This window comes from Cyprinodon variegatus, unplaced genomic scaffold (genome assembly GCF_000732505.1).
Source record: "Cyprinodon variegatus isolate N-32 unplaced genomic scaffold, C_variegatus-1.0 Scaffold174, whole genome shotgun sequence".
NCBI classification, from domain to species: Eukaryota; Metazoa; Chordata; class Actinopteri; order Cyprinodontiformes; family Cyprinodontidae; genus Cyprinodon; species Cyprinodon variegatus.
The window spans coordinates 303,508-325,209 of record NW_015150627.1 but is presented as its reverse complement, the minus strand read 5'-3'; the positions used below and the strand labels follow the sequence as shown (position 1 = coordinate 325,209).

General features: G+C 38.1%; 1 protein-coding gene across 1 annotated transcript in view; it reads right to left on the bottom strand.

Annotated features, from left to right (window-relative positions):
• LOC107087138 (unconventional myosin-X-like) overlaps positions 1–21,702 on the bottom strand; it is an 80,116-nt gene that overhangs the window by 26,553 nt on the left and 31,861 nt on the right. Inside the window, exons 3-19 of the mRNA XM_015378539.1 lie at positions 20,698–20,856; positions 19,141–19,328; positions 18,672–18,806; positions 16,574–16,698; positions 16,445–16,458; positions 16,239–16,323; positions 15,972–16,078; positions 15,576–15,705; positions 13,638–13,756; positions 11,191–11,337; positions 8,285–8,385; positions 7,929–7,995; positions 7,324–7,416; positions 6,290–6,358; positions 2,998–3,080; positions 2,793–2,901; positions 556–636 (exon numbers count right to left, since the gene is read on the bottom strand). Of these exons, the coding sequence (XP_015234025.1) occupies positions 556–636; positions 2,793–2,901; positions 2,998–3,080; positions 6,290–6,358; positions 7,324–7,416; positions 7,929–7,995; positions 8,285–8,385; positions 11,191–11,337; positions 13,638–13,756; positions 15,576–15,705; positions 15,972–16,078; positions 16,239–16,323; positions 16,445–16,458; positions 16,574–16,698; positions 18,672–18,806; positions 19,141–19,328; positions 20,698–20,856 (1,812 nt within the window). The remainder of the gene's footprint in view (positions 1–555; positions 637–2,792; positions 2,902–2,997; positions 3,081–6,289; positions 6,359–7,323; positions 7,417–7,928; positions 7,996–8,284; positions 8,386–11,190; positions 11,338–13,637; positions 13,757–15,575; positions 15,706–15,971; positions 16,079–16,238; positions 16,324–16,444; positions 16,459–16,573; positions 16,699–18,671; positions 18,807–19,140; positions 19,329–20,697; positions 20,857–21,702) is intronic.

Sequence of the window (21,702 nt, the reverse complement as noted above, 5' to 3'; positions counted from 1 at the left end):
GGAAATCATGTGCACACAATCAGCATATAAAGCATTCTTTTATAAAATATTTCTATTTTTTTCCCTCTGCACCCTGAAACATAAATCTTATATTTAATTCAAGAGATTCCAGATTTCTCATAATAAAGACCTGTAAAAAAGAGTTCGGCAGCACAAACTTTAGTTTAATTTAAACATTTTACACATGCATCCTGATCAGGAGAGCTTCAACTACAGCTAGAGGAGGCTGCCATCACCTCTGACCTCTAGAAAAATAAAAAAATATCTCCTGGCAGTAATGAGTTGCCACAATGAGAGTATTTGGACCAAAAGAGAAGTCTAATGTTAGAAACAAATATCTACAGCTGAGCAGTAAAGCTACTCCTGAGAATCTTTTATTTGTGGTTAAATCCATCAGAGAACAGAGCCTGAAGCAAAATAAATAAATAAGCGCTGGGTGCAGAGGGAGCTATGAATAGCACCTCTGAGGTTGAACTTCACATGCGACCTTGACAAGACCTGGCAGGGTTTCAAGCTGCTTTTTTTAAAATCTGCAATTAAATTTGCATGACTTACCTTGTCCATGTTTGGTTTGATGCAGCGCACAAAAAAAGGATTAGAGGCACTCAATGTGGCCATCAGGGAATGGAGAGAGTCCTGAAAGATATCAGTGGAAAATGTATAAATATATATGTGTGTATGGTTGTGTGAAACTTGTTTTCTACTTTTTGAGCTTTGTTTTTCACCTAAAAACACAAGAAAAACACCCTTAGTGAATAATTAAGTAGTTAAAAGTCCCTAGTTTTGGAGGAAGCAGCAGCTGCTTTCCGTTACCTTTTTCTTACTTCTACGTGACTTCCTTCTTTCTCTCCCAAAAGTTTAAACTGGAAAATTCCTGCTCAAGTGTCTGTATATGTTTCTGTCAATAAATGAAACTGCTTTGATGTCCAACTGTGACTGCTTAAAGCATATTTGCTTAAAACACCCCCAAAAAAACAATCTCCAAGGGAGTTCCAAGGAACTGGCTAATATTTAAAATATAAGCTGATGCAAATTGTGTGAAAATTTGTTAAAAATAAAAGATACATAATTTTTAATTGAACTTTTGTATTGGTTTGTGTATTTATCTCTTAGAAATACACACTGATACAAACTTCCCAGACTTTTCTCACTACTACAGACACTCTGTCTCCAGCAGGACTCGGCCTGAAGGAGCTGAGCATGATTGGCCCCTGGTTGGCCCCTTTCTGCCCAGCCGTCAACCCTAATCCCCTGGATTTTTAGACCTGTATGCCAGGGCTACCTGCCAAATCCTCCCCTGCTCGCTCACCCCATGCTGCAGTTAGGACATGTTTGAACTGAGTTCTCTGTGGCATCCCCTCCTCCACATGCTGCACAGCTTACAGCCGTGTTTTCCTCTAATTTATCACCCATCATCCTTCATGGATACAACACAAGCTGTTCTTCTTTCCCTGTGTGTGTATAACTGCACCTCTTCTCTTTAGTGCTGGAATGCACTACAGTATACTCACTATACTCCCTATATTGTGACTTTTCTGTGATTAATGCTTGATAACAAAGTTAAGATGAGACATTCAGAAGTTTTTGGCCCCTTTCATGTCTTTTTCACTTGTAAAGCCTCAACCTGCAAGTAGTGAAATTTCTTTATAAAATCGCAGTTTTTACAAATTTACAGTGTTTTTTGTTTTGTTTTTTTGTTAAGAGCAAGCTTTATCGTTCTTACAAACCTCATCTCCTTCTCTGGTCCGATCAAAATATTTCAGACCATGACAATCTGAACAATACAAAACCTGTTTTTGAATTATTTTTGTTTTGCTCTTAAATAAAAAAAAATATCTCAAGCCAGCTTATAAAAAGTACATCATGACTTTAATGTGAAAACCCACATATTTTCCTGAAAACTTGAGTTCAATTTTACTAGTTTCAGCACACCACCAACCCAATTACTATCTGACCTGCAGAATAAAGAAATCAAACAGACCCTGACCCACAAATTGAAATCTCCTAATAGATAAAAAAAAAAAAAAAAAAAGATAACCCACTCTCCAGAGAAATGGAAAGCAAATTCACTAACATCAACCTATCAGTCTGGGAGGATCACAAAGCTATTTCTAAAACTGTAGGACTCCAGCAAAGTCTTTATCAACAACTGAAATAAGGTAATAATGTCCCATAAATGGCCAACTGAGACAAATTACTTCACAAAACATATCCCCAACTCACCAAGAGGCCACAAAATATAGCAGAGTAACCACTGAAACAACAGACCTTGTTTGCATCTTTTAAGGTCAGAGATCATCAACGAACTATGATCCAACCACAATCAAAAAGGCCAGTTTGACATTTATTGAAGTACAAACATTCTGATTATACCTGGAGAGAAATACTCTGTAGGCTGGCGAGGCAAAGGGGAACAGATTTAAAGGTTTAAAAAAATAAATATATATACAGTCAAACATGTAGATGGTAGTGTGATGGTCTGGGGTTTCTGCTGCTTTAGAACCTGAGTAACATGATCAGACCAGGGATTCAGTTTATGACCTGAAGCTTAAGTAAAGTAGTCCAAATCAGTCCAAAATAGTCCAAATCAGACCAAGCAAGTGAACCTCTGAATGACTAAATAAAATCAAAATAAATGCTTTGCAGGGGTCTTATCATGCAAGAAAAATAAACAAAAGCTCTTAATAAGATTTAAAATTATTTGAAAAAGCAGATCACTTAACACTAGTAATAACAAGCATTGATAGCATCCAATCACTACCAAGGTTAACAGAGCAAGTAAACTGTCTCACCCTGAACTGAGAGCTGACGGTGGGCTTCCGACGAGCCGTCCCCATCTTCAGGGTCTCATCTCCACCTCTGCTGCCTACACGTTCAAACAGGTCATAGATGAAGTCGAGCCTAAAAGACGCAGCAGATGAGGACCTCCGGTTAGGGAAACGTATCCATCATCCCAGCTTACAGTAGGTTATGTCAGTCAGGGGACGCAATTCTCACCTACTGTCTTTGAGAATGAATAAGATATCATCTCTGAAGGTGTCTCTGTTCTTCTCTAAGATTCCTCGTACATCATAGAGCACCTAGGGAAAGATATAAACAGTAACAGAGATAAAAGTCACTTCAAATATATAAAAATGAGAACAAATCTGTAAATCATGAAACCTTAGATTCATCCCATTTTGAATCTAAAGAGATAAAAGAAAGAAGGCAAGAACTCCTTAAGGTTCCACTTTATGTCTCATAATAACGAAAGCAGTGGGAACCTCAGTGAGGAGAGAGCTTGTATAAAACTTGCAAAATGTCCAGATGAACTTTTGCTCTTTAAAACCTTGTGATTATTAGATCTTTTAATTAAAGCTTTATTTTAACAAGCAAAGCTTAAGCACTGAGGTGGAGCCGCCTCCACCTCCTGAGGATTCTGGGGTCCTTTGGAGTGAGCAGGCCCTTGCTCTAAACCCTCTTTGACTCTGTGGTGGCATCAGCCCTTCTCTATGTTGTCTGCTGGGCCCCTGGCAGCGCAGAGCGAGACAGAAAGAGACTGAAAAAACTAGTGAGAAAGGTGGTTTCTGTCCTAGGCTGTGCTCTGGATTCAGTGGAGGAAGAGAGGTGGGTGCTGTCCAAGCTTACACCTATCATGGACAACACCTTCCACCCTCTGCACCAGTCTGTAGAGGAGCTGAGGAGCTCCTTTACTGAAAGACTCTTACACCCTGTTTGTAAAAAGGAGCGCTAACGCAGGTCAATCATCCCTGCTGCAACCAGATCTTACCATGCAACACTACAACGGCAATAACTTGTGCAACATCTAATATGCAATTACTGTTTAATACCTGTTTGGTTTTTTATATTTGATACTCGGTGCAAATACCAATCTATATAAATACCAATGTACATACCCTGGGCATATATATATATATATATATATATATATATATATATATATATATATATATATATATATATATATATATATATATATATATATCCCTTTTGGCACCTTCTTTTTTTTGACTATTGAGCCGACATAATAAGTACATTTCTCCACTGTGAGATCAATGAAACCAATCACTAAGTAAAACTTTTAAGCTTTATTCAACAAGAGAGTGCAAAACCTTAAAACAATCCAATGTTAATATAAGTGATTTAAAATTTTCACAGTAACTGTGTTTAATGGTTTGCACATAAAGACAAGAAAAACCTCACGACTTAATGTAGAAATGTGGATTTATATATGCTGCAGTAACAGACTTCTATCAACACATTAAAGTCACTTTTCTCAACACCAAGACACTTTCAATGTGCCTTCTAGGGGAAGGGTTTGTTTACTAAAAATAAAGGTGCGTGTCGAATATTGTATTCAAAAAATGTGGTTTTCATTTGCATACCAGTGTCTAATTTCAGCACACTTTCTTTTATTTTTGGGTAAGTGTATTTGTAAGCCTGAAGGCTCAAAACCAGATCCAAGTTTGATTAAATGTTTACACATAAATCACACAAGCACCAATTAATTTCACCCACGCCCCTGTTTAAAGGAACACACTACGAAATATTGCTTTTGGACCAGTTCCCATTTGTTAACTGGCACATCATCAGAAGTTCGTAATTAAAGCAGGTTACTAAAAATGAAACTCAGTGGCTGAAATAACGACTGGATCCTTTATAAAGAAAATAAAGGTGCTGCTTTACAGGCCCTTGCAAAAACCATTGACACCACTTATACTTTTCTATATTTTTTTATTATTCATTCTGCAACTTATAAAAATAGTGCATATTGTGAAATTTAATGTTTTTTTTAGAGATTTTTGCTAACCATTTGAAAGGCATCCAATGTTCTTGCATTCAAACCTCCAGAGTAAATACTTTGTGAAAGCAACTTTTGTTGCAACTTTTAAGTCTTTATGGGATATATCTGACTAAACTTTGCACATATAGATACTACACTTTTGGCCCTTTTTAAAAAGTAGCTCTTGCTCAAGTTAGCTCTGAATCCTTCATGGTCATTTATCATGTCTGACCAGAGAACCCTCTTCAGCCTGCTGTAGCAAAAGGTCAAATAAAACAAAAAAATATTATCATTTTTTTTCAATAATGTCATTAAATTTTTATTCTGACCACTAAGACAAGATTTGTAGAGTTTGAGATTGTTATCATTTTGCACCATACGTTTCTGATCACTGTCACACTTTATAAATGGAAATGTTTATTTGACGGTTGTAAGCTGCTTATTCCCTGTTAAAAAGCTGTATGCATCGAAATTTAGACAATAAAGTCAAAGTCTAAGTCTTATCTGTACTTTGATAGATGGATCTCTAAAATCTCCTCCAGTTACTGTTTATCTGTTTTCTCGTTCATTTCAAGCTCTAAAACTCTTCATGGTGCAGCTGGATTCATACCACTATTAAAATACACTCAATAGGCCTCTTTTTTTACTTTTAAGATGACATTAACAGGAATTTAGTTTCACTGGAATATTTTAAGGAGCCTAAAATGAAAGAGGCTGAATTTAGATTCATTAATTTTCTTCTGTTTCACATTAAACCATACAGATTTTGTTGGGTTATCACATAAAATCCCAATAGAGAACATTTAAGTTTTAAACTGCAACATGAAAAAAAAAGAGAACAAACTTGAGGTATTGAGTGTTTTCCTAATTGTAATATTTCATATAAATCCATATCTGTTGTGGGTTTATTGAGAGGTTATTTTACATTAAATGCTCAAACCACACATATAAAAGCTTGTTTTTTGAGCGGCGTAGGCTAAAATTGTTTAAGACTAACCGAGGTAAAAAGAAACCTGCCAGCTGCTGAGGGGAAGATCAGACAGAGGACACAGAACCGCATCATTACCATCACTATCTATGCCTGACTCCTGCTTTAGCTGCATGTTTTACACTGAAGAGACCTTGTCTAAGGCAGGAATCACAAAGCCGGTCTTTACGAAGCTGAATCCTATCTAATCTCTGTATTCCCCTCCCTTTTGTCCCTGATCTTTTCCCTCTTGCGCTTTTCTACACCTCTATCAGGAGGAATTAGTGTTTTAATGCCAACAGAGGAAGGGAAGGATGATGGTGAACTTCTTTGTCCTGACTAAGGGGAAAAACACAGTGGAGGAGGAGGGGGTGAGACACCAACATCCTAGAGAAGATTTTGGCAAGAAACTACTTCTGTGCATCCAGCAATTACCTCACTCCTCTAAAAGACAAAATCATGAAGAAGGAGACACTGATGTGTGTTCATGTGTGAGTAGGGGTATATGTGAGTGTGGTGGTGCAAGAGTAGTGAATCACCTCTCCTGCATAGTGCTTGATGCCAAACTGGTGGTCAGTCACTCTGGGCTTCACATAGTACGGGTTTGTCTGGAAAGAAAAGACCACAGATTTCTTTTTAGGCATTACGTCCATCTCTACCTAATAAAATGATTAGAAAAAACAGAACTCGGGGTTCTTCTAGAGTTCAGCAGACAATTTTATGATACTTAGGGCTGCAGGCAACACAACTGTTTCACTGTTTTCTATTAACTGTTTTGCTTTTTTCACAACCAATTAATGGAAACGTTGTCCTATTGTAGCTCACTTTCTGAATTATCAATGCATTAACACCAGATTTGTTCAAATAACACATTTTGCCATGCTTATTGCTTTATTATCTTTCTATATTTGCTCATATCTTGAACATTCTTAATGAACAGAAAAATCTGGGATGATTTACACTACGAGTAGTTACATTTTTACGTAACATCCTCAATCCTCTTTTTTTTTAAAAGACTAAATCTTTTGTTTCCTCAGCAGCCAGAATTATGTCTTGATCTCATTAAAATGTTGCCTTAGAACAAAAAAAAAAAAAAGATTCCAAGTTGTCCACCTGACTCTTGCTTTTTAAGTAAATCGTTAAAGCCTCAATTCATACCGAATGTGTATGTGTGTTTAACCCTTTCACCGGAGCGGTATAATACAATGATCAGTGCTGACATTTCTTTTAAAGTTTTGCTTGTTGAATGAAAGGAAAATCCTTACACCCCTAAAACACAGCAAAAGGCTCTCCAACAATCATCAGAGGTGAGGTGAGGTGGTTCTTACAGTTTTTTTTTCTGTGCACACAAAGAATGTCTGATCAGATTTCAGCATTGTGTGTAAAAGCGTGCAGGGAGGGATTTGCTCAAGGTGCAACAAAGACTTTTTGGCACATCGAGCAGGGAGCAGACGCAACCCCTCTGCTTCCACAGATATATCCCGATGGGTCGTTTGGTTCTGCAAATGTCTCGGACGGATTAGAGAAAAACTGATTACATTTATTTATTTTTTTTTTTTCTGTGTGGACTTACTGCATGTCGACTGTGCAGTTTCTCCAGAAGGGTGTAGTCGGTGCCTTTGGGGAAGCGGCTCTCCTCGTTGATAAGAGCCAACATGCCCAGTTTCTAAAGCAGAGACAGACAGAAGGAAGAGAGTAAAGCACTCTGCAGTCATGATTGAACAAGTTATAATCCCGCTAGGCCTCATGTGGTAGCTTATATTATAAAAATATCAGTACGAAACTTTGAAGTCACTTCCTTTATTTTTGCTTTACATTCATTCATATGTTTACCTGCACAACATGTCACTAAAGGAGCAGAAATACTCTGGAAGAATTCATTATAATCAGAGCAATATGTAGAAAAAAGATCTTTAGTATTGTTTCCCAGGTTTTAACATATTTTCTATCTCCGGTGGTGAAATAACAAATTGTTGTCGTGCTTTACTTCAGCCACTGACTGGTGTGTATTACTGTGAAAACAGCATGCAAACTGAGACTCTGTAATGATAGACTGGAAGAAGGGAGTCAGTGCATGTAAGCACAGAGTGGCGTCTGGGTCGGCTCGCTCTGGCATGGCGGGCGGTTAGCGGTTGATGCTGGCGGTGACTGTGCTCTCTCACGTTTGAACTGCTTTACCTTTTCTATGAGATCCAGACACTCTGCGTTATCCATCCAGTCTATAGCTTCCCACTGAATCCCCTCCCTGTTAGAACACACACACATACATACACCATTTATATATATATATACACACAAACACAACAACCAGATGACACAATGGTTGTGTTATCCAGAATCGCATGTGGGGAAATGAGCCATGTCCAAGCTGCTGGTCTATTATGCTGAAAAACAACCGGCTGAGAAAGAAACTGAGTCTGATCCAAATGCCTGGCAGTTCACCCTGACGAGGCCACCCCTCCACTTTAGCTAACTGCCCCTTCCCAGCCGTGTTGTGTGTTCAAATGATGTGTATCTGTGCGTTACGTTGTGACCTGTTGTACTCCAGCTGCTCCAGCGAGAAGATGTGCTTGTTGAAATACTCCTGCAGTTTCTCGTTGGCGTAGTTGATGTTAAACTGCTCGAAGCGGTTCACCTGCCGGCCAGAAGGACGTCAGTTAGAGAAAATCAGTTCAGATTAAAGGCAGAGGAAAAACACTGCTCAGCTTGAAAAAAGGGGATCTGAACTTTATAACCAGGTGGATCACATTGGATTTTATGCATGCAAATCAACTTCAAGTATGAAAAGTTGAAAGTTGTAATAAAAAAACAAGAATAAATGTCAGAGTTGTGCATTTGTATTTAATCAGTGCTTTGTAAAACCACCAGCTGAAGGTCTTCTATGGAAGACTGGAATGCTTGAGTGTTTAAGTCTTGCCACAGATCCAGTCTGGTCAAATGCCAGAATGGCTCTATGCTTTAAACAAAACAGTTCCATTAGAGTTTCCAGATGTATAAGATTGTTGTCCTGCTGGAATCTCTGCTCAACTCTGAAGCCTCTAACAGGTTTTCAAACAGATTTTATTGTATTCAGCTCCATCCATCTTCTTCATCAGCTCTAATGGTGGGGAAAATAACCTCCACAGAGTGATGCTGCCACCACGTTTCAACATGGGGTTAATGTATTAATTTCCCCTCTATTTATGGAGCCTGATCTTAAAAACACATTCAAATGCGTTTGTAAGCACAAAGAAGATCCTCAAAAAAAGGTGCAAAGTGATTTTGCATTAGGAGTTCAGCAGAAAGCAGCACAAACCTATTTTAGCACATTTGCCTTAATCAATATGCAGATAATGTCTAATGTGCAAAAAGTATAAATTTGGGGACGGATAAGAAAATTAAAACATTTACCTAATGCAAACTGGTTTTTCAAATCTGAAATTTAACCATGGCAGCAGTTTTTGCACCTTTTTCAGTTCTATTTAAAAGTGAGGTACAAACTGGCAGGCAAAAATTTCTGTTGTCGTCTACAAGTTATGATTTATTATAATGTCAGACAATGGAGAGAGAAGTCAGAAATAATAGTAGAACAGTATTGATAGAGAAAAAATCTCTAGAGGGATTCTACAAAAAGCCCAGTTATGTTTCATTAAATTATTAGGTAAATCCTGCTGTTTAGAGACTAATCTGCTGCTTTGTTTTATTCAGCAGATGCCCTTCCCATGTTTTAACTTTTAACTTTTGTTATTCTCATCATTTTATATATATATATGCTTGTAACACTTTGAGTTAGGCTACTAGTATGATGTGCACAATAAATTATATTTTGTAGGCTTTTATCATTGGTATTAATCTTGATTATTTTTATTCTAATTACTACCTCCAATTGAATGGCTTGAATCTATCTTTATTTTAGTACCTTTTTCAGTCTGCATAGTGGAGGCTAGTTTAACATCAGTAAACTGCCAGTAAAACCTAAAACAGGACTGATCCAAAATGGCTCGTGTCTCTTATCTTTTGTGATAAGAGACACAATGCTGACTCAATTCATGTGAAAAAAAAGTTTGCCCAAGAAGATTAGGCCTGTGGCGTTTATAGATAGGCCATAAAGAAGAGTCTTGGTTAGTGGTCTTGCTCTGACCACTGTTGTTCATTTTCTCACCTTCAGTTGGTGCAAAATCCTGAAGAACATATCACTTTGGTCATAGCTTCTCTTTATTCAATCCCAGCATATCTTACAGTTCATTTTAAAATTATTTAGCTTTTTATTAAGCTCTTTAACAACCTGGCACCTCCCAACTTGTCAGAGCATCCTTTTCTCTACATCCCCAGGCGGTCACTGAGCTCCGCTGGCCAGGTCAGGTGCTCCTGGTAATTCTCAGATCACAGTGGAAGCTTAGAGCAGTCAAGGCCCTCTCTCTTTGGGCCCCTAAGTTATGGAACATTGTCAATTCAACAGGCCCCTTCAGTGTCTATTTTTAAATCTAGTCTAAAAACGTACTTTTAGTCACAGGCCTTCGTACAAAATGAGATTGGATTTGACTTAATTTGAACTAGTATCGTTTCCATCTTTTTTCGTGTTGTTTTTCCTTCCTCAACTCTTCAATTAAGATCAGATTTGCAGCTTGTTGTCTGTTTTATAGCCTAACTTTGCATCAAACCTCTCTCCAGTCTTCTCCCTGACCTACCTGCTGTGTTATTGCTCTGCATGTTGCTGTTTATTCAATAATGCTCTTTACTAAAACTCAGGACTTAGACTTAAACAAACGCTACTGTCAATTTGCATACAGAGAGCGTATTCAAAACAAAATTTCATTTATGCAGCTTTCAGACAGTGAATGAGCGGCAACTTAGCAGTGAATAAGAACATTTCCATTCATAAAGTGCAGGACCTCACAGTACAGCATATTTCAGAATAACATAATGAGATTACAACATACACAAGTCAGTTCGTTCTAATAATTAAATGACTCTTGAAAGCCATTTTGTTATTTTTCTTCAACATAATCATGTTTTGCTTTGAGTTGGTATATCAGCATACAGTATAGTTGCATCATAAGTTGATGCATAACGAAATATTAAAAGTTAGAGGGTTTTAGTTATTTTAGGTACTATAAGGAAATCTTTTATGCAGTTTTACCTTAAATATACTCTCATGTCGACTTTGAATTATTTAGATATCTCTCCTGAAGGTGCTGCAGGGAACAAGGTTTGGAGCTAAAAGTGTTTTATTTTAATTATCTTGTGGTGGATTCTGTGGAAAATGCAGTTACAACAAATGTTGTGTAACCTTATTGATTGTTCTGAGTTCCAGACTTCTCTGTCAGGTGTAATTCATCACTGATGCGTAGAATTAGAGATAATTACATCTTCTAAACTATTTGAACCCTTTGGAGTGGCAAAGGGAGAAGAAGGGGAAAAAAATGTATTTGAATGAATGTTGATGCTGTTGCTCTTTCACCTCAAAGTTCTCAAAGCCAAAGATGTCCAAGATGCCAATGGACTTGAAGTTGTCTTTCCCTTTGATCTTCTGGTTGATCCTCATAATGATCCAGGAGAAACACTGAGAGTAAAGAGCCATGGCGACAGAATCCCGCGAGTCCACCGCCTGCAGATGATCGCACAGAGAGATAGCAGATAAAATGAACATCACATAATGCATATGTTATGGAAAGGAGAACACTTAGTAGACAGTATCGCAAAAAAATTGGCACAGGGAAGATATTTCATTTGTTTTGTCAGATGGGGGTAAAGAAGATTTAAACAATGATTTGTTCAACTGATTCTGTGTGAGGCCTTCGTGCTTTAGTCATAAAACAAATAGCGGTTTGGAGACAAAGGTGTGTTGTGGCAGCGTCTGTCTGATGTCTGTTGTCACAACAGAAACTGTTTATCGCCTGCATGTCTTAGAAGTGACAGACTGCAGGTATGTTCTGCTATAAAAAAAATGAAAAACTGCAGAGAAATGCATTAATAAGCTTCCAGTTTTTGACATAATTTATATTAATTTCCTAGGCGGTAAGAAAGAGATAAGACACAGATGGAAATCAGGAGTTTCGCTCTAATAGTTCACATAATCAGATTTTTCCACCTGAGCTGAAGATCTCTGCAGCTCCTCTATAATTTTAACTATAAATTTTATAAGTGGATAGCCTTGGTATGGTATATCTGGAATAATGTTTAATTTTCAAACCTAACCCTGCTTTAAGGTTTAGGGAACTTTCTCCCCAGCCTGTTTGCTGTGTTCAATGACCGCCATGATGCATTTTTTTTCACAGGCCTTCAGAGAAAAGGCTGGTTTATTACCCATGGGTGGAATCTGCTCTGGTTCCACATGGTGCTGTTTGATTTTTATTGAGGAAATAGGGTTAGATATTCAGTAAAGGGGCTCAAAACCAAATGCAAGATCTGCTGTTCAGATTTTTATCTGTAAAGGCCTCTAAAAGATAATTATAGGTTTCCTTACATTTCACATTTCTACCCCATGTTATTAATCTTGAGCTATAATCCCAGAAAAATGCATTCAACTTTATGGTTCAGATGTGAGAAAACTGCCATGAGGTTTTAGGAGTGTGAATACTGTAGCCACTGTAAAAGATGCAGATGAACATGTAATACATGTAGGATTTGGTGGCACTCCAACAAGCAGAAAGTTTCCTGTTTTCTCAAAGCTCATTCTGTAGTCCACCATAGCAGATTTTTTTTTTTCCTAACCACATTATGAGCTGTATGAGAACTAAATAAAAACTGCAGAAAAAAACCCCACAGGAAAATAAAACAAATCCCAAATTAGATTAAACCAAAGGGTCTAAAATCTAATTATCCCAGGTTCACTGAACTGAGCTCTTTCGTCCAAAGCCCTATCGATGCACAAACACAAGGAGCTCGACCTTCCCGCTTGCACTTCCTCCACAGGTATTGTGCTGCAATTGAAAACAAAAACAAAACGCCGGTGGAGTGTAGCGTACTGTACATGTAAGCGACAATGGCCTGTGATTTCTCAGTAATCCATCAAGCTTCTTGTTGCTTGTGGGTATAAAGACGGCGCTGGTGGCTGCAGGATCTCCGTCATAGCATTGAGAAGAATGGCTGTTTGTGCATTTTGGTGGAGACCAAAGGAGGAGGGGGGGTGATGACCTCCGGCCGTTGTGAGAAGAAGTCCTTCTTATGAGACTCCAGGACTAGAATAATGAGGTCTTTTAGGGAGAAGCACTTTCAAAGGCCAGGCACAACGGACACGTCCAGCAGTGGCAGGGCAACAGTACCAGCTCTTTGTCTGCTCATGAAAAGCTGACTTGTGACTTTCGTGTCCCTGTGATAATAGCAAAGGCCTGTGCTGCATGTTTACTGACATTTATGAGCATGAGTAGGCTGAGGACACTCTGCTCTGGCCAAAATACGAAAAAAAAAAAAAAATGTGGGTGGTATCATGGGCCAAAATGTTCCTTTGACATATGGTGAAAGGGATAACACTGGACGACTCGTGAATTATTTACATGAATTACAGGCGGCAGCGTGAAAATTCAAAGCTTCAGAGTGACATGAGTGAATTATGGTGCCAGCCTTTTGGTGCCTGGCTGCACTGCCTCCAGAGGAGAGGACTCTTACTTCACCCCCCACCCGGCTTCTGGGTCTATTGTGCTTTTGACTCAGATCACTATCATGATGGCTTTATTGTGCCGGGAATCTGGTAGACAAAAAGCAGGAAATGGCTGGGAGTCACGCAAGGGATCTGGAGAGGCATGTGTTGCAGAGGGCAGCAGAGTAAAAAAAAATCAGTGCGTTACTGTGTGAGAGCATACAGGGAGAGCAAATACACAGATTAAATCTCCACCCATCCTACAAGAACATGGGAAAAGCCAGCATTATAGAGCAGTTCAATGGATGAAGGTTTTGATGTGCTGTTACCTGCTCCACAGTGAGAGGGGAGCAGATCTCCTCTCCTCTTAGGATCATAGAGCGCTGGGTCAACACCTCTGACAGCTGGAAGGAGTCCAGACCGAGCAGCTCGCTGACATTACTGACCACTGAAACAAACAGACAGTCATTCATTGTGCTGAATGTATAAGTAATGCAAAACACTGGTGGTTCACTTGAAATGATGTGAAACCACAAAGATAAAGGAGGATCTACTCTGCAGCCTGGGCACCACTGTACTTTACAGGTTCCTCAGAAAAAGAGGTCAGACGCAGAGAACAAAGGAGCCCTGAGCTCATGTTACAGCCTGTTCAGGCCTTTGTCTGCCTGAGAAAAGCTGATCAAACTGAAGGGAAAACTGGCTCAGCGGCCCAACATTACGACAGGGTGACTCCAGATTGAATATGATTAACAGGAATCTCTCAATGAGTTACTTGGGTCTCTATTTGTTTTTTAATGAAGCACCTGTTTAAAGTCAACTCCTCATTCCTGTAGTTAATTTTAGCTGCAGTTTCCAAGTAAACTCAGGATATATGGCCTGTTTTTTAAGGAAATTACAACACATTTCTACACAGCTTGCACAACTTGACATAAAGAAGCTGTGGAATGATATAAATGGCTCATTAAATGAGGCAATACATGATACTTTGTTAGTGAAAAGACAAACAAATTTGCAATATTTGGGGTGAAGTACTAACCATTCTTAAGCTAATTCTCTTGGATTAAAATAGTGACTGTTATTCATCAAATGTAAGTGGGAGTTTACAAGTAACAAAACTAAAAATAAACACAGAAATCCACAAATATTGTTGACCTAACTGTCAAAGATATCAAATTTGTAATCAATTTAAATAACTAATAATAATAATAATACCTGAACTTTATTGATCTCACATTGGAGAAATTTACCTCAGCATTTAACCTCTTAACATCCACCTCATTTTGGGTAATCCTCGCCTGTTTTGCATACCCAAATGGAAAAGCAAATAACTTAGGAACTGTAAGCCTAAATTACATGTGCAATACATTATTTGAAAGCTAACACCCTCCCCTCTAGTTTCTGAATATTTAAATTGGGTGAACAGAACACAGACCAAGCTGCATCAGTTCAAACATGACTCAAATTTTATTTTTTTTATTCTTGGAAATTATAGGTATATTTTGAACTGCAGTGATAATATATTGTAAAGAAAAGGCAGGTCTCATTGTATTAAATTTGTTCTACATCATGAAAACCACAAATGCAGAAAATTTCAGACTTCTAGCCAGAGCTTTGGGTTTTGAACTTTTAGTGTCAGCTTGGAGCGGCGCGCAATGGCTCCACCCGCTGGTGTCTGCGTTTCTCTCTAACCCAAGCCTGTAAACCTTTAACCCATCCCCTTGGGGAGCAGTGGGCTGTCACTGTGTGGTGCACGGGGAGCAGTGTGGGGTTAAGGGTCTTGCTGAGGAGTGCAGGCTTTGAGGATCGAACCGGATACTTGCAAGCTTATCAGAGCACACGTGCACATTTCCAACCAGTAGGCCAACACTCCTCAATTAAATGACTCAGATCAGCAACAGGCATAAAGGATGCTGATTGGGGCATCTATTTAAAGCTCGTCTAGGGATGTTTCGTCATTTTGGAGAAGGCACAAACTAACTTGGAATGGATGACAGGAAAGCTGACATATTAGATCAAATTTGCTGTTTACATTCAACCCTTTAACCTCTGATATTGAGGAATGTGGATTAAGATCAAAGTTAAGGTAACTGTCCACAGGGAACACATTTTAGGGTGGCTTTTAGAGGGAGGGGCTAAACCAAGGCTCAGTGATAAATGTTCAATACTTTTACCAAACTTTGGGGCTCATTATTATCTTCATGAGGATATTTTCAATTTAAAATGTAGTAAATGCGTTTAAATGTTGATGCCTCAGTGCTTTTCTTTACCGCCGTTAGAAGTGATCTGAGCTCCGCCTGCGGTCATGAATTCAATGTTTCCCATCTGGAGAACTGCAGACAGCAACTTGAACACGTCTCTGATCTCTTCTTCACTGAATTCCATCACTTTAAGAGCCTCCTGTAAAATAATACATCATGTTACGGTTCAGATTCTTCAGACTCAGTAAATCTGTCAGGACATCTATTAAACTCGTCCTTGTCATTTCCTCAGAGGTTTTTTTTTTTTCCAGCTGCCTTTCTAAGGAGTGAATTGCTGATTTATATGTTTTCCATTAACCCATAGCTTGTAATAGCTTTTCTACTTATCATCTGCAAAGGTTTATGGCGTCCCCTCGGGGTGAAATGAAAAACTGCAGAAAAGTAAAAAATTTCTCATCTCCTCACCATAACGCTGTTAAAGAGCTGCTTGTCATCCAGACTGCTGTCTTGAACGCAGCCCGCTTGGCTCAGATAGTGATATGACTCTGGACCTTCAGATAACAGGTACATGTCTGAAACACAAGAAAGAATCACACCATGGGTGCAAGGAATAACAAACGAAAAAAAAAAAAATGAAGAAAAATCAGTTTTACGTTGGATAAGCAGGTATTACATTATTTAGTAAAAATTAATCACAGGATTAGAACTGTAAAAAGTGAGTTTATTTCCAACCTCTATGGTCTTTGTCTGCTCCTGCCAGCAATGCGTAGAAGATGTGGTAATTTCTCTCTCCGGGATTTTGTCGAACCACACGGTTCTATTAGAGAACACATGATTAGAACCCAGGTTCCTTTGTTTCAGTTGTTCTAATAACCATCCCTGTATATACAAAAAAAAATAAAAAAAATACAAACTACCTACAGACTGTAAAAACTCACCTTTTCAAGTAAATCTGATGATTAAAAGTCAAGGAAATAAAAAAAAACAAAAAAATCGGATGAATCTATCAAGATCCGGAAAACACACACGTACATTTTCAGAACGTACTACAGGTTTATGAAGGATACAATCAATGATGCATCCTCCCTGAATGTTCCCACTCTGGGAAAAGTGGAGTTGTATGAACTTCCCGAAGCGGCTGGAGTTGTTGTTATAGACAGTCTTTGCGTTCCCAAATGCTTCCATGATGGGACTGGAGACATAAAAAGAAAAAGAAAAAAACACACAGTGTTGCAGATCCAACAGTTCTGTTTGTTGTTTCACTATCAGGATGAAATACTTTGGATGTGTCCTTTGACTAGATACAGCAGGCCTAACATTGGTACTCTGAGTTTTTGGTTAACCCAATGAAAACAACATATATTTTTTGGACTTCATCAGAAGTTCAGTCCTTTTTACTACATGTTCAAATACTGTTTTTAAGCAAAAGTGATTTAAATGCTGTTTTTTCAACTATTAGCTGGCAAAATAAAAGAGAGTTTATCCCAGATGATGCCAGGTTGGCTGTTTCAAACCTTTTTGGCTTAAATGTTATCTGCTGGTCTCTGACATCCATCATAGAAAGGCTTAGCTCACTCCTCACTTTCAGCTATACCATGTTTGATGGGCATGTAACAACTGCAATTGTTTTAAGCAATCCCAAAATGTGCTGATGGGATGAAGATCTTGTTTAAGATCCCAGGACTTTGCATTTATGAATTCTCACTCTTTCCTTGCCTGGCTTATTGTTTTGTTCTGTCATTTTATTGATGCACGGTTCTGTTCTGGTCCAGCTTTGTTTTCTTATAGATGATTTTTTACATTTTCCTGAAACACCCTCTAAAGTATTCATGCTGGATTATATAATAGTGAGCGAGTAATGGATCCTCAAACCATGACACCTGACTCCTCCACGTTTTGCATATGGGATTCGGTTCTTTCTCTAGAAAGCTGCATGTGGTTGGTACTATCAAATGTTCTCCGTTCTGGTGTTGAAATACTTCAACTTTAGACCTTCATTTCAAAGAAACTTAATGTTTTTTCATAGAGAGCGAAAGGATTCCTCCCTGCACACCTTGGAGGAAAGTAAAACTTGTGCATTCTCTTTGTGGTTGTAAAAGCATGAATGTTCACACCGACAGCAGCTACCATCTGTGGATAACATTTCAAGGGTTTAGCAGATTTTGTTTAGCATCTTAGTACCCTCAGGGTGAACTTGTTTAGACGGCCAGATAGGGGGATGTACCAGTTGTTTTCAAAATCCTCCATTTGTAGGATATTTTCTTTACAGTGGAAGGGCTCATTTAAATTTCCTTTGAGACCATCTTTAAACCCATATCACACTTATGAGCTGCCAGTTATCCTTTCTGGAGGTCTCAGACAATTGAATGTACCTTTAACAGTCAGAGACGCACTAAACTAATTATCTCTATTTTAAAATGCTGAGTTTGCACCCGATGGTTACAAATTAGTTTACTTTTAACATCAGCTTTTTCAATTTATAACCATATTTCTCAGGGTTAAAGTTGGTGAAAAATATCCATATTTCCATATATGTTAAAAAAATCATACTGGGTGTTACATGAATTTAATATAATTATGGGGAACCATTACGGGGGCCCATCACGATAACAAATTTTGCCGAACGATAAATTGTGCCTGAAATGATTGCGATACACAACAGTAATGACATTTGGGTTTAAATCCAAAGTATTCCTACACTGCAGCTGTCATGTTCGGCTTTAAAAATATTTCCATCTCTGTTTTTCTAAATCTCATCTGGCTTGTTGCGCCTCAGTCATGAGGCTCTTATGCTACATTTGCTACGCCACGAAAACAATGGAAGTAGGTCAGTGCAGACTGATGCTCCGCAATGAAACTTTTTGTCATCCAGAGATTTTAGCAGAAAGAGAGGAAGACACAAGGGAAGTTATTGAGAAGCTGTATTTTTCTCTTTTTTTATTCAAAGGGATCCCTGAATGTCTCTATAATTTCTTGATCCAAGCCAGAGTTGGGACCCAATGTCTCAAATCATTTTAAAACCAATCAATCATTTATCTTGAATAGGTTTGCTTACAAATTACAGTGATGACAGGAAAAAAAAAAGCTCATGAAAGATTAGCATATAGTATGAACACTGAAACTGACGCAAATCCAATAAAAGAAGGTTGATAACTAAATCAGTACCTGCTCTGGACGAGTGCCTGCTCCACTCGGGTGGTCCTCTCTGACAGAGGAGTACCAGACGAGTTTTGACTCATCACTGAGAGAAACTTCAGCAGAAGCTTGGTGCTCTCTGTTTTTCCGGCACCGCTCTCCCCGCTAAATATTGAGACAAAAACACAATAAGCGTTTTATTCTCATAATCTTTCTCATCACTGCAAAAAGCTGAAATCTAAATAAGTATTTTTTTCTTAAAATACATTAATTTTATCTTAATTGAGGAGGTAAGACACTTTTCCAATGGCACAAGACAATTTACATTTAAAATAAAAACAAACAATTGCATGGTATTGTTTCAAGTGTATTTCATCTAATTATCTTATTTTAAGAGTAATTATTCTCATTTTTACTTATTTCTAGATCATTTTTGCTGTGTGACCTAATGGGAGGGGAAAAAAAGAGTTGTTAAAATCATAGGGTAGTCCTCACCAACCTGATGAGAACACACTGACTGTCATGTCTCTTCCACAGGCAGCGGTAACACTCGTTAGCCACAGCAAAGATATGAGGAGGCAGCTCCCCCATCTGGTGCTTGCTGTACAGGTCGACTGCAGTGGAGTCATACAGGCCCGCTATCTGCTTGTAAGGATTTACTGCGGCCAGAATCGAACCTATATTGGTCTTTTTGAAGGTGAAAGGAGGAAAGCAGAGAAATGAATCAGGAAAAGATGACAGAACATTCAGGAAACTCCTGATGAACTTTGTGCTTTTGTATAAACTCTTCTATAATCCATTTGCTCTTCCTTAAAAAGTGTTGAAAATATTATCCCTCCAACTACAGGTTGCTCTAAAGAACTTGACCGGATGATAGCTGTCCAAATGATTTCATAAAAATGTAGTATATCCTCTGATTTAAGCCTGTTGTGTGGTGACTGAGAATTTGGACATGCAGCCATCAGCTGTAGATAAACCCTTCCTCTCATCTGACACCCTAAGTCAGACTCTACAGCTACTCCATGTGGCCTACTTTAGAGGACTGCTAATATTCTGGGATTCACTCGTCCGGCTGTGGTAATGCGCTTGGAGCAAAGTGCCTCTTGAAAGTTTGTTTTTGGGTCATCAAGCCACAATGCTAGGGTACGCTCTGGGATGAGATTAGATGGTAGGATTTTCAAACGAAAATGAAAAACGTACCATGTGATTGTTTTATTAAAGTCTGCCGTGTTTCTGCACAATTTCAGAGTTTGGCTATAAAATGTATGCTGGCACTGAAAGCAGATAAGACAAGGCCAGCTAGAAATAATCAAATTAATCACTTAATTTCAAGGCTAATATATTAAAAAGCAAAAGTAATTATTAAATAAATAATTTTAAAGAGCTCTTGTGTCCATTCATCTTAAGAGAAGGAAGTGAAAACAATTATTTTTATGCATTATGGAGAAAGATCAGTATGATGGCTGATGCACAGTTTCAGTTTCAAACCTATTCACACCTTCTTACATGAGACCAAACATTTCTTGTTATTGTTTGCCAGGAACCCAGGCCAATAACAGCAGTACTTATGTACTACTATTGTTCAGTGATTCCAATCTGAATGTGAATTTAGATCTGCAGAATGGCACCTCCAAAAAGGCAGTTTTTGATTAAACGTTTTCACCAAAAATGTTTAAATCCAGTTGCTTTTTGTTCTTTGTAACATTTTTTTGGAAATTTAAGAGCAACAACTGGAACGAAAAAAGTACAACATCAATCTAAACGCCGAAGTTGTAATGTTTAAAAAAGCTAAACATTACACATTTAAAAGCAGGCTAAATTTATTACAATATGTTTCAAGAAGTCATTGGAATTAATATAACTATTGTGAGCTAAAATCTAATTTATAGAGAAAATGCTTATTTTTGCCACTAAAGCAGGTTTCTGCAGTACATTTCCTTCAGTTTCATGACTTCAAATCAGCTTACAGTGTAAGAGTGCATATCTTCCCTCCATAAATCTCCATATTTGTTGTTTCTCCTGATGTTAAAAAATTTGCTCACTGTATAAAACTCACATAGATGTTGTTCTTTTGGTAGCGCAGAAAGAGGTTGTGCATGATGGCAGCTTCATGCAGCTCTGCCAGTGTGGACATGTCTTCAACGCCATTGATGCTGCTTGGGTGCATCGGGTACACAGTCTCTCTGTTCAGCTCCTCTCTCTGTAGACACACCACCTGCATAGGCACAAGCACAAACATTTAACTTTATAAAATTCTGAGCTTGAAAGGGTTTATGGCTGAACAGCAGAGCTATTTGTAGCACTGGTCAACTGCAACATGAAGGTCCTGGTTTGATTCTCAGCTTTGGTTCTTTACGCATGGAGTTTGCATGTTTTTCCAGTGCATATGTTGCTTTTCTCCAAGTACTCCAGCTTCCTCCAACAGTCAAAACACATGTCTGTCTGAGTTGCCCTTAAGTGCGTGTGGATGGTGTGTTACCAAGTGATGGACTGACCCTGTTGAATAAGTGGCAGAAGACGGAAGGATAGATAGAGGATTTATATATACTGCAAAGCACTTTAATATTTGTTTTAGGGCAGCAAATAACAATTATTTAGCAAATCAATTAATCTGTTGATTATTTTTTAGATTAATTGTTTAATAATCGGAAAGCCAAATGTTTGTTCAAGAAGATTTGTACGAAATTAAACGGGTTGAAATTAAAATGTCTCCACTTGAGGAGTTCTGGATGGACCACTGTAACGGGAAAAGTTTTTTTAAACCTAAATGCAAAATTTTTACAGATTTTGTTTTACAATTTTGATATAATTACTGCTCTAATTGTGCCCCTCTGTCAGCTAAAGGCATGTTTTAGAGTCTCTATACTCCAGTTAACTATTAATCAATTACTGAATTAGTTGACAATGATTTCAATAATTGATTAATCCGATTGTTTCAGCCCTAAGTTGTTTGAACCAAATAAGGACAAGAACTACTGTATGTTGGGAATTCTTAAAGTTAAAACCATGTTCCTGCTCATAAAGTGAATATTTCACATTCTCTCATGTCTGAAGCTATATA